Source organism: Lagopus leucura, unplaced genomic scaffold, assembly GCF_019238085.1.
Source record: "Lagopus leucura isolate 7727_CA_CO unplaced genomic scaffold, USGS_WTPT01 Super-Scaffold_100002, whole genome shotgun sequence".
Lineage (NCBI taxonomy): Eukaryota > Metazoa > Chordata > Aves > Galliformes > Phasianidae > Lagopus > Lagopus leucura.
The window spans coordinates 40,078,978-40,091,973 of record NW_024962263.1 but is presented as its reverse complement, the minus strand read 5'-3'; the positions used below and the strand labels follow the sequence as shown (position 1 = coordinate 40,091,973).

Below are 12,996 nucleotides of genomic sequence, written 5' to 3'. Positions count from 1 at the left end.
TAAATGCCAATAACTTTCAAAATTCTGACAAGTTGGTATGGAGGCAAATTGAAAACAGCATCACAGTAATATTTTTTTCTACCTCTTTCAAAGCATACGTTGCTGCTGACCCCATTCTGTGCTATACTACAAGATCAGATTTAGTCCATTCTTGGAGACTGAATTTCTGCAGACCAGTTCTCTCTCTTCCACTGAAATTCTGTTGGCTGTTTAAGTGCCTACTGAGCAAAAAGAGTGAGCTTCCTATATCTGGGAAATGGATCTCCAGATACAACACAATTGTCCTAGTATGAGCCCAAGTGGCTTTTATTCAGAGGAAAGTTATTTCAAGTCATTTTAGAGGATTTCCCCCCTATTTAGAATTTTTAATTTTATTTTCATCTCATTGCCACAACTGTGTCTAGGTTTGAAGGATCCTAAAGGAAGCTCTCCAAATTAAGTTCCCAGTTTTCAAAATAAACTAATAGTTTAAAACTCCTGGTATCTTTAGTATCAGAGACACAATATTACACAGTATAAATCTGTTCTTTTTTTTAATTGAAGCTGATAAATATGACTTGTTTTTCCCCAATTCCTTATCATTGCAATCACCACAAATTGATGATGATAAAATATTCTCACTTAAGTATGATACATTTCTCTCCTTTATACCCCTACCCATATGACCATTAAAAAATGAAAGGGAATTTATTGACTTGAATTGTGCTTAACCATATTCCTCACAAATCAAGATTCTTCCATGTATTTGAATAAGAACACATCAATAATACTGCAGTTTTCAGCGGTACAAACCTGCCGTGATCACGTGACTTCTACCTATCTAAAGTATAAACCATAGAGGTTATTTAAAAATGATAATAACAAGATTTACAGCATTCCATCTTGTATTTGCTTCATCTATTTTTCCTTTTTATGCTGTTATTTTCAAGAATCATGCTGTATCTGAACCTATAGTTGGATAAAAACTACAAGCAAGGGTCTAGCACATCAGAAAAGGAATTAATGGTCTTACAAGCTGCTTCTGGACTATTTTCTTGCTCATTTCTTTTATGCCCACAGGGAGACTAATCCAAGCTAAAATTAAATCAAAGGATCAAAATTCTGGCTTCAGGAAGTGCAGTGATAAAAGTCTCATTGGTTTCGTTAGGGCCAGAATTCCATCTACAAGGATTACCTCCTCTGACCTAAATGTGCTTTGAAACAATCCCTAAGAGCCTTTGAGAGGCAAATGGTTCCCTTCCCTTGTGATTAACTCATAGTATGTTCTGTGGTGTTATCAGATGTTGGGTTTTTATGTCCAATTACAAGATGATTAAATAATCTACACATTCAAAACATCCCTGTGTTTATTTTAATAAACAAACAAAAAAATGTTTTTAAGATAATTGAAATAATTATAAAACACAGCATTTCACTGCAACATTGGCAATACAGACACCTCATTACCACTTCATGTCATCGAAATCATTAATAACTTCTGGAAATGCACTTCTAAGTGGGAAAAAGAAGCCCAAAGGGTCTTATCTTCGAGCCTCAGCGCAGACTTTGCACTAGCTGTTAGTTAAGGCATTTCTAGAACACATCATTCAATTAGTATATCCAATGGTTGGGACAATAAGGAGCAGTCAAATGCTCAGATGTGAAATTAATGATGTCAAGGTTCAGGAGATGGCTTTAGAACTGAGATGCTCTCAGTGTTATCTGCATTGAGTGCAGATGAACTGTACCACAGGCACTTCAGAAAACAAGTGGCTCTTTAGCCATGCTGACACTGTCGAAATTATCCTCATATGATACTGCTTCAGTTTAAAAATTGCTTTCAGCTTGAGAAGGACTGGAGGACAAATGGAGGTGAAACTTGACCCAGTGCAATAGAAAAATATCACTGGAGGAGTGTCCCCATTGGATGGATTCATCTCAGCCATGTCTCTGAACAGGAAGAACAGCACCAGCCTCTTATGCCTCTGACTGGTTGCATCTTCCACCAGTGTGACAACAGAACTCTCTTGTGCTGCTCCGGGGCCCATCTGACCCAACAATGAGCTGATTCAGCTCATTAACTTGACAAGGACAGATCCTTTTTTTATTATCATTTTTTACTTTTTATTTACTTGCTGCATACTTTTTCTAGGATCAGCAGAAGCAAAGTAGTGGAGTATGCAAGCACGGGTGAAACAGCTCAGCCTCTTTGAGAAGCATAATAGTTGTATCAACCTGTAAGATTTTCCACTGCTTTTCAAAAGGTTATTTGGACCTTACACAGAAGAAAACCCCTCAGATATTTACTAAAAAAGAGTAATTGTCAGATTGGCTTTTGTGAAGAAGCCAGTCTTTAAAAGCATCTTTACCCTTCTGCCCTTCCCCCCACTCACTGGCTTTCCAATGAAATGAACACGATGTGTTAATATGAGACAATTTATGGAGCTATTCTGCAGATCAGATCACCAAAACTACCAACCATCATGAAGAAAAATCCACCCACCCTCAAAGTTATTCTTCCGCCAAATCATCTAACTGAAGTGGTTCATAGGATGGCCTTTCAGACAACAGTAACAACCAAGCCAGCAGTAAACACAGGAAGCATTACCTACAAGTGGATTTATGTATTTATTTATTTCAGTTGACTCTGCTGTGAAGTACGTGACAGACAAGCCAACCATACAGGAAAGGTAAGGAAAGTTGCTGACTGGGGACAAAACATGAGCCAGAAGAACCTAGAAAATTCCCAGCCAAAGACAAGGCATAAGAAGGAGCTGAGGAACAACAGTTAAAGCTCAGACTCTTAACAACACCCCTGAAACACCAGAGAAGTTTTCAGACTCAAACACATCACATATTTGTATGCTGGAATGAAAGAACATTCCAAGTAAATGCTCTGGTTTCCTCCCAAATAGACTGGTCACAACTACTTACAATTCCTGTGATGCTGATGCAGATGCTGACAGACCAAAGGAAAACTAAAAAAAACCATAACATAATGCAAACCCCACCATAACTTGGCAGTAGAACTACTCTGCCTTAACACTACCGTCAGTTTTCAGATGCATTTGACATCTACAGCTGGCTGGGTACAGAAGTGATTTTGTAATCCTAATTCACATAAAAACAAGTTCAAAAGCTTACCTCTTTTGCACTTTTAATTTTGGCCAAGAAAGTGTACAGCTCCATTGTTTCAGCAAACAGAGCTCGGCACACTGCTTGATAGTGGTTCGGTGCCTCTGATCGGGTTGGCAGGTGGGCGGCACACAGCTAGAGAGAAAAATAAATAGCAATTACAAACAGCGCCCCATTGCTTTAATTATCAGTACAGAGCATGAGATAAAATGAAAGGAAATACAATGGGATATTTCAGGCACAAAAATCCAGTAAGGACATTTAAGCTAAGGTGGAAATTGTGGTATGTTTTCTAAGACTGGTTGATCTCATCCTGTAAAAGTGTAAATCCTGTAAAAAACCAAGACATTGCCTTTTTATTCAAAAAAAGAAAAAAGAAGAAGGAAGAAAGAAGGAAGAAGAAAAAAGAAAGAAGACAGTAGTGAATGGGAAAAAAAGCAATCTTGCAGTATTAAATTTGGGAAAGTGTACCTAATTCAAACCAGTTTTAACACTGTACATTTCTTTACTTTCTTATGAATGTGGAAGAGAACTGTATCCCTATCAGTTTATGAAAGGACAGAAAGCAGTGGTCAAGCTGAATCTGATCTCATTTACTGAAGTGGTACAAATATTTTAAAAATCAGCAAGAGCTGCAAAAGCACTGGCTTTCAAATAAGACATTCATGGGTGTTTTCAGACACAGATGCAGCTGATATAAAGAAATATTAATAGATTTTTGCATACACACTAAGCATGAAAAAACTCCAAAATCCTACTGAAATCACTAATAACCATTCACAACTTCCACTAAAGCAGAAGTCAGATTGACACTGCTTTTAGAGGAAAACATGCAGATCCCCTCTCTGACAAGAGAAGCCTCACTTAAATAAGTCTTTCTATTTCAAATAACATACATGTAGCAACATCCAGCTTCATGAACAGGGCTATTATAGAATAGCTGAGCACTCGTGCTCATGATTAAAGTCTTTTTCTTACACTTTCCTTGAGTCGCAACCATTTCTTATTAGTGATGCAAGAAATCTTTGTCAGAAACAAAACAATGAAATAATGTCTACAACAGTATGCTAGTGTTAAATGCTTACATACCCAGTGCAAAACATAAAATTTGCATATCCTGTACCATATTGGTGTATATATTAAAATAAGACAAAATCTTAACCAAGGCTTTAAAATTTGCCTTGTTACTGTGGTTTCATAAAGGCTATTTTCTCTACGGCTAAGACTATGGACAAGCCTAAACCTGAGGAAATAGACGGCTACATTCAGAAGATCTGCAGAAGCAAAGCTTGAAACAAAAGCCTCTTTAGGAGAAGAGCCCTTAATTAGCCTAGTGGCATATTTCTCTGTGTTCTCCTGTGTTACAGCGGTGGTTACAGAGGGCACAATACATGTAGAGCTCTGGCTGCACTTCACATTGTTTTCAGTCTGACTTAAATCCACGCTGCCATTCCCGGATGCTGTTCTGTGGCCTCTGGCTGTGGGTTCCCACTGATGCTGGCACCCCCGTTTGTTCCCCAGTGCCGAGAGAATTTCTCACCCAGGCAAAAACTAACACGGTGAAGGAGATGGTGTTCTCTGTGGCTTGGACACGTGTAGCAGAGCAGCCAAAAAGGAGTAATGGGATCATGCTGCTGGAATGGGGAGAGGGGGGAGAAGGGAGGAAGGGCTGAGCAATGTTAAATTGGCTTAATCTCACTGACTGACTGCTTTCTAAGGCCACAACCTCCATTTTATTTTGTATTTCTTTCAACTGGTATAACAACACTGAATCCAATGGTCAGATTTGATCGACTTCCTCGATAAAATCTAACAAGCACCATCTGGACTCCTGTTATAATCTACCCTGATTACTGCAACCATGTGCATATAAACATTTTGAGCCCTTAAAAAAGAATAGATGCACATATATTGAAAAGCGTACATAGATTTTTTCCTTCCTTCCTAAATGTTTTCAAATTTTATGATGCTATGTGATGCTTTATGATGAGAACCAAACTTTTCTTATGCTCTTTATACCTACTTCTGGGTAATCATAGTGGCAAAGTTGAGACATTTAAAAAAACATTATTATTATTTTTTAGCAAATCATACTTTCTACTTTGCAGGTGAAGGGAGAAAAAATGACACAGAAGCATTTCTCTCTTTCTAATGTATGCTACCTTGACAACTCATACTACAAAGACAGCAGCTGTTAAGTATTTCCCTTTGCTTAGTGGAAAAGTCAAAATTATACTACTTTAAAGCAGAGTATGGTTAATTGGCATTCTTTTCTCTCAATAACTAATCATGTTCTTACCTGTCTTACTATGTTTTCAGAAGGCTATTTCTAGTTATTAACTACAACACAGATAAAAAGGGTTTCATTCTACGATGCACCACTTACAGGAATAATAATGGCTGTAAAAGGATAATAACAACAACAATTTCAAAAAGGTCCTAAAATTGTATAGGTCTTCATAGCAGAGAATAAAATGCTATTTAATCAGATGGCACACGTATTTAAGAATACCTTTTTTTTCTTTATTTAGAAGCATGTTAATTAGAAACAATTTGCATCAAATATTCAGAACGTTAATGAATGCAGCAGTGGCAAGTTCAAGCAGGGGATGGATATAATCTTGATTCTATTATTGAACGTGAAGTAAAGAAAAAAAATATATGTCTGCTGTTACAGCCAGCAGAAAAGTAACCACGTAAGAAGTGAACCGTTTGGTTTGTAAGCATGAGAATGCAGATTTTCAGAGGACCAGCAGCTCTTACGAGCTTTCATGCTCTGAAAAATCGATCCGAGTAATTTTAGATAGTGTGAACTCACATTACATGTCTTAACATACATTTTCTGGATAGGGGAACTAAGCCTGAAGAAAAACTAAACTGCTAGTAAGATAAACTAATTTTTTTCCCCTTCATTTGTATCTACTGCACTTGCACACTGTTCAGAAAAAAAAAACAGGGAGTCAAGACACATGAAGTATGAAATGTCTTTTCTAATGAAGTGTGCAGTGTCACTTCTAGGCTAAGTGCACCATATTTATCCACTTAAATTATTTTGTTTTCTAAAACACATTTTTAATTTGACAGTAATAGTGTCTGAAAAGCCACATTTCTGAAACACACCACAAAAATCAGTCAGAATGTTTTAATAACTGAGTTATAGACACAGCCACCTCATGAGCTCCATCTCTTACCATGTGCAAGAAGGATTTAGGTCAAGTCTGCAATCTTTTCCAGCCATTCAAAGCTCATCAAGGAAGGGAAGCCTCTGTAACGCTGCTTATTCTGACACTTGCATTTTCATCCCTCATGATACAACTTAAAACTAGCCCAACGGGAATGAATGCGAACAGTGCCCAGAGCCTAATACAAGGGCTGTTTGTTCTTCTTTCAAGAAGTCTCAAAGAGTATGGTTGAAAACAAATTATATGGTCTTTGCAAATGAGGGGAGTATCAAAAATATTATCAACTACTGAAATATTAACTAGCTTGGTCGGTAATATTTCAATTTGTAATCACTGTGAAGGGATTTCTTTTTTCTGATTTTGTTTTGTTTTCTGAGCCTATCCGAAAACCAGCTTGACCCAAAGCGTTCAATCTTTGCTTAGATCACTAAGAAGATTAGAGGCTGTTTCCATCCACATTTGAGGTTCACAGAAAAAAAGGCATTACGTAAATACCGCAGCCTTGCCAGCTCCTTGGTCCAAATCAACCTCAATTGACTAGGAAACAGAGCGTGTCAGCCAAATCAGTGTTAAGAGAAATTACAATTTAACCATCAGAAGAGATTAAGCAGCATTTCTTGGCTCTGTTTGAATATTAGGGACTACATACAATTACAGTGAGTACTCACAGTTGAGTCATCTCCTAATATCAAGGTAAGTTTTGCAAAACCATATTTTTGGCGAAAGCAATAATGCAAACTTCACCAAAACATCTGGCATAGTGTCTGTATGAATGCACCCCAGAAAATAAAAGGATCTCTTTCTCCCATGGCAAAGCTATTGATATTATGCAAATAGCACTTCCATCCTGCAAATGCCAGGCCTGTTAAGTGATCTAAAGCACTGGAGAATTAACATAAGACTTAAAAGATGTACGTTTTCCTTAGCCAAAAGGAGAAAAACTACTTTTAACTAATAGATCACTGAACATGCAACTGGACAGGGCATTAGCTTCATCCCCTGCAGGACAGAACTGCAGCAGGCTCAGATAATATAACTGAGCTTGAGCTGTTTTCCTAAATTGAAGTTATTTTCAGGAAGATTTTATCTCCATGCAAATGAACCAGATGTTGTGACTCTCTGGGGGTGGGTTGTTTTTTTTTATTTTAATACATGTATCATTTTCATAGAATCACAGAATCCTTACAGTGGGAAGGGACCTCTAAAGGTCACCTAGTCCAACTCCCCTGCAATGAACAGGGACACCTACAGCAGATCAGGTTGCTCAGAGCCCTGTCCAGCCTGGCCTTGAACACCTCCAGGAATGGGGCATCCACCACCTCTCTGTGCAACCTGTTCCAGTGCCTCACCACCCTCATTGTAAAATATTTTTTCCTTATATCTAACCTAAATCTACTCTCTTTAAGTTTGAAACCATTTCTACTTGTCCAATCACCACATTTTATTAATTAATAAATTAATGTGTAATAATAAATAAATTAATTAATGAGAACTTCAAGGAGCCATCTGCCTCACCAGGAAAAGCAGTCTTACTGAAAAAAAACCCCACCTGTCTATTTACAGAATTCAACCTAGCACTTTGTTCAACTTTATTATTATTCAGAACAAAGTTAAGGATAAGACATGTTTTGACAGGAGTCTAGAAGATGTTTCTGTCTGCTATGACCACCTTTGTACATCCTATAAGGGAGCTTTGCTCAGTGCAAGTTCAAAGGCAGCTGTCACAGCAGCTGGAGTTGCTCACCCAGCTGTTGCTCTCCTGACCTTTCTGGACAGAGTTTTGCCCCAGCTCCTCAGCAGGCCAAGGATGAGCTGTTCCCTGAGGTACTGTGAGAAAGGACTTCAGGGGAAGACGAACAAGGTAAGACCATGCTAACACAACAGGGATGGGAGCAGAGTAGCTGTTAACCCATAAACTCAATGAACAAATTCACAGAAAGTACAGAAAGTATTCACAGAAAGATACTATTCCTGGAAAGCTACCTTCAGAAGCTTTTATAAATTTTAAATAGATATTTAAAATGATCATTTCAAACAGGATGTATACAGTTCTAATCATCTAATCAGACACTCAACACATAGCAAAAACTGATCGTGTCTCTTTAACGGACTTTTATGAGACCTATCTTACGAGAGAAAAATATCCCTTGCTTCACTCATGTTATTCATGTCATCACTTTTTGGCAGTACATGTATTTGTGTTTTCAAGGATGAAGCACACAGGAAGAGTCAAATTAGACCAGAAATCTCTGCTGAGCACCTTGAGAACTCACAAAGAATTGCACCCACTTCCATCAAGCCAGACTGATGCATTAGTTTCACAGAAACAAGTTTGATGATTCCCACAAAGTCTTATGCTTTTGTTGCTCTCTATTACATTTAAACAAACAAACAAACAAATTAAAAAACAAGTTTTGTTACTTACATACATTAACTATATTTTACATTTTATGTGTACCCAAGACAATTCCTCTTTCCTTAATATGGCCTGGGCCAGCCAAAAGGTTGGGCACCCATGTTCTAAATGATTCTCCCCACAAAATGGCTTAATATACACATGAAAAGTTATGAGGGTACAGTACACACAGTGCTTGGGAAGGGCTGCACTTTTTATCCACTGCGTTTATTTTTAAACTTTTTTTTTTAATTGTATTTTAAAAGCAAAACTTGAGCAATTCAACAACGCTTGGTATGAAAGTCATGCACAGTAAAAGCACTCTTCCCAAATATTTTCCTCTACACAGAATATCCATCCTGACACCATTTTTTCCAGGTGCCCATTGGCTTGAGGCGCCGAGTGCAATAATTCACTTTCTTAAATGTAGCAACTATTTGAAAATAGTCTTAACTACTTTTCCATGATATTAAGCCAAATTTAAGCAGTGATGATAATCTTGATAAAATTTCAGTAAGACAACAACTCACTGAACTGCCTTATTTATAAACTGGAATCTTTTCCAGCAACAGAAACAAAGATGATGGTGGTGTTCATCCTGTTACATTTAAATGATACTATCTTCAGGGGGGAAAACAAAAGTCTTACAAATATTTAACACAATTGCTAACACTTGAGACAGGAATTAGAACTTGCACATGTGCTAAGAAAAGGAAATCACACTAAAGTATAGATTAGAGACTACATTTAAATTGTCAGCATAATCCCATATTTTTTCACGATCAGTGATCTTCTATATTACCTTTCTAAGCGATCTGATCTTTTGACTATCAGAATAAGGACTTCAAATGAAGGTCAATCTCTGTTTCTGTGAAGTGATATTTCCACTGGACAATTTGAAAATGTTATGTTTTACAGTCAAACTAATTTTATGCGCTAGTACAGGCTTCCTGACAAAGCTACATTCAAGTTTTCATTTCTTCCTGAAAGCTATTTAGCTATTATTACAGCTCAAATATACCCCCAGCATACAGCTGTGCTAGAATGCATGTTACACGTATTGTTAGCCTGTTTTTCTGCAGTGCCCTCTGCACTAACAACATCCTGTTTCCCAAAGGAGATGGTTTCAAAGGAGCCAATTAAGTGAAAACCAATGCTGTATTCTCTGTTAGTTTCAGAGAAACCACACTCTGTTGTTTTTTAGCAGAATAATGAAGGAATTAATAGAAATATGCTGTAATCTGAATTTGCTGGCTCTTGTTCTTTGACTATTCAGTGGCTCATAAATGGGATTATTGATGAGCAAGGGCAAAATCCTACAAATGATTTTTTTCCCATTCTTCTACATGAAATGTCAACCCCTGCAATGTACAGCAAAGCCACTGGTTAGCCTGTCAGCAGCAACCATTTTCTAAAGCTGTCTGCTTCACAACAAGGCAGGAGCTCTGTGCACATTCAGCAGCTCTCATCTGTACCACTCACATTCTGCCTGTCGTGCAGAGCACCAGCCCTGCACCATCCCCAGGGATGGGACTGAGGCATCTGGGTAGAAAGCTACCTTCAGAAGTGGAGTAGAAGATAGATGGGGAAACATGATAACATTGGATAATTAAAGGGGAAGGGGAGTGTCTGTACATATTAACATGGTTACCTGTGCAGCTGTTTAGCTAGAAGCCCATTAAGTTGTGGAACCACCCTTTACATTATTAAATAACTTAGACCCAAACAACAGATAGCAGAAGGTTGCGCCCCTGCCCTGTAACTTGTTTGGCTGTCAAATGTGCTTCCCAGGCCCTCCTTAGAGCTGGTGGGTGCTTCTCACTGGAACTGCTGCTGCTCAGCAGAGAATTGACTTGGTTTTGTACCCAGCTGCTTGGTATGTGCAGCAGGGCATACACCCTTCTATTCTCTTCTTCTCAAGCCTCTGTACAAGCATATGAAGCAGCCTGAGCTTTCAGAAACTGTGTGAACAAAATATGGCATCTCTGGAAAAACAGTAGAAAATAAAGAACAAAAGAGTGAGAAAAAAATCATCAAAAGGCAACAAAACAACCGGGAATAACTCAGCACAGAAACAAAATCTGATACACATATAAAAAGGAAGGAGAGCAACATGGAAGGAAAGTTGTTTCCATACCAATTCTCCCACATTACCCATTAATCTCCTTATTAAGCAGTTCAGATGTTTGGATACTTACTAAATGAGAGACAGTGCATTAATGTAAAGCAGTTTTATTCACAAACCACTTAAAATCCAATTAAAATATATCAACTAAAATAAAAACATGCACTTTCCTTGGCAGCAATTTGCAGTTCATGTATAGAGCTTTAAAATGTATGTGTGTGGGAAGCTTGTTTATTTTTATGTAAAGTGCTGAAACTTCCCTCAGCAGGCATAATAATAATTTGCTTTCATGTTTTGTCCTGAAGCATGGCTTTTCATTCCTATCCAAAAAAACAGATTTCCAGCTGCTTAGCCAAACAAACTGCATCACTAAACATGACAGCTTTTAAACTTCACCTCCAATGCATAAAGCCAGCAACTTCTAACCAGTCTCATTTTGCTTTCATTACATCTCAGCATATGGAAATCCATTCCTTTAAGTGTGCCCTCTCCTTATTTGTAATGCTTTTGTCAGGGAAATCAAGTCTTGAAACTCTGATGGTTCCAGAAAACAAAGAAAATTTCTTCTTCCTCTTCTAAGAAAGTATGCTTAGATTTTTAGCTACCAAATTTAAACTGCAATTATATTATAAAGCATATCACTTACATAAATGTTAATATTTAAAACACACGCCACTTTAAGGTAAGTTTGAAGGAAACTGCTTAATCCACAATTTATTGTGCCTTCATTACAAAGAAAGCATTGTATTTCCGAACCAAATATATATCCTTGCTTATTCAAGCATAAGAAGATATCTGAGACAGAAAGTGAAAGGTGTTATTTTCTCCTTAACTCAGTTTGTTTCAAGAAATGGAGAGCTTTATTGTCCACTTTCTCTATGTACACTCTATTCCTGGAAATTACCTCGAGTATGGTAATTACTGGAAATTGAATTATCTAGCATCAACAGGCTTGACATACGCCCTATACATAGGTGGGATTAACCACCTGTAGGGGCTGCAGATGGTGTTTGTATTGCCCTGACTGCTCAGACACTTGAGGGAAGGGCAGCTTCACAGCTTTTCTTTATAGCTTCCACAATTTTCTTGCCAATGGCAACAACAGAAGTAGAACCACCATTCTGTCACACATGCAAGACCACATTAGGTACCCAAACCAGTACCAAGTCTACGTTGCATATATTCTCCTATTATTGTGACTCTGAATTACTATTTCTCTTTTGCTGGTGAAGAACTGAGGCCAATACAAAGCCCACTGAATTGGTCAGGATCCTCTTTCTGTTTAAGAAAATAAAAAACTTTGGCTCAAAGCCACAGTTCTTCAAATCATGTAGAATACTACAGCATTTTGCCATGATATCCCTGCTGTGTTAGTCTGTTTGTACTTCCATTTGCTACAAAAGATTTCAGTTTTCATACAAAAATTTAGAATGGAAAACTGTAGTGAATAATTACACATCTTGTAGTGATTGGTGTTTTTCTTAGGTCCTGAACTCAAAAGAACACATATGGAACATAATTTTCATTATTTCTAATAAAGAGATCATGGAGATTCTAGGGCAATCTAAAGGCTGACCTCTTGCTACAGTCTTAAAATACATAAATTTTATTCTAATATCATAAATCATTGTGAGGGTGGAATAGGAATTAGTCCTTCTTTCTAATAAGGATGAACAATACATAACACAAGCTGAAAACCTAAAGATCCAAAGAAAGAGATATTCGCTCCTGCTAACTAAATTCAGAACTCTTCTTCTTCCCTAATTTTGTCTATTTCTTTTCTAACAGTGAAAATGCATATTTCAAAATATGCCACCTGAAGAAGACAGCAAAGCACTGGCCAATGTCTGACTGCAAAAATCGAACAAAGCTTGTTGCATTTTTGAAAATGCATTTGCATTTTCAAAATACTGAGCATTTTTTGTGAAATGAAAGTCCTTTGTATACTCAAAAAAAGGGCACTACTTAATGTGTTTGATGAGTATTTCCAACTCTTGTTACCTTGTTTTTAAATCAGATATAATAATTTTCACTTTACATTATTTCAACCACATCAGGTAAGTCTTATCATCCTTATCCATGAAAGAGTCTCATAGAAACAAACATGTTCCATGGTTAAATGGGTATGTTCTTAGCAGAATACAGTTAAGAGGGGGAAAAAATACACACTACAACCTAGC

At 37.4% G+C, this 12,996-nt stretch overlaps 1 protein-coding gene across 3 annotated transcripts in view; it reads right to left on the bottom strand.

The window, feature by feature from the left end:
* SPIRE1 (spire type actin nucleation factor 1) overlaps positions 1-12,996 on the bottom strand; it is a 124,593-nt gene that overhangs the window by 45,052 nt on the left and 66,545 nt on the right. For all 3 annotated transcript variants that reach the window (XM_042869534.1, XM_042869533.1, XM_042869532.1), the window contains exon 4: positions 3,124-3,249. In XM_042869534.1, the coding sequence (XP_042725468.1) occupies positions 3,124-3,249 (126 nt within the window). The remainder of the gene's footprint in view (positions 1-3,123; positions 3,250-12,996) is intronic.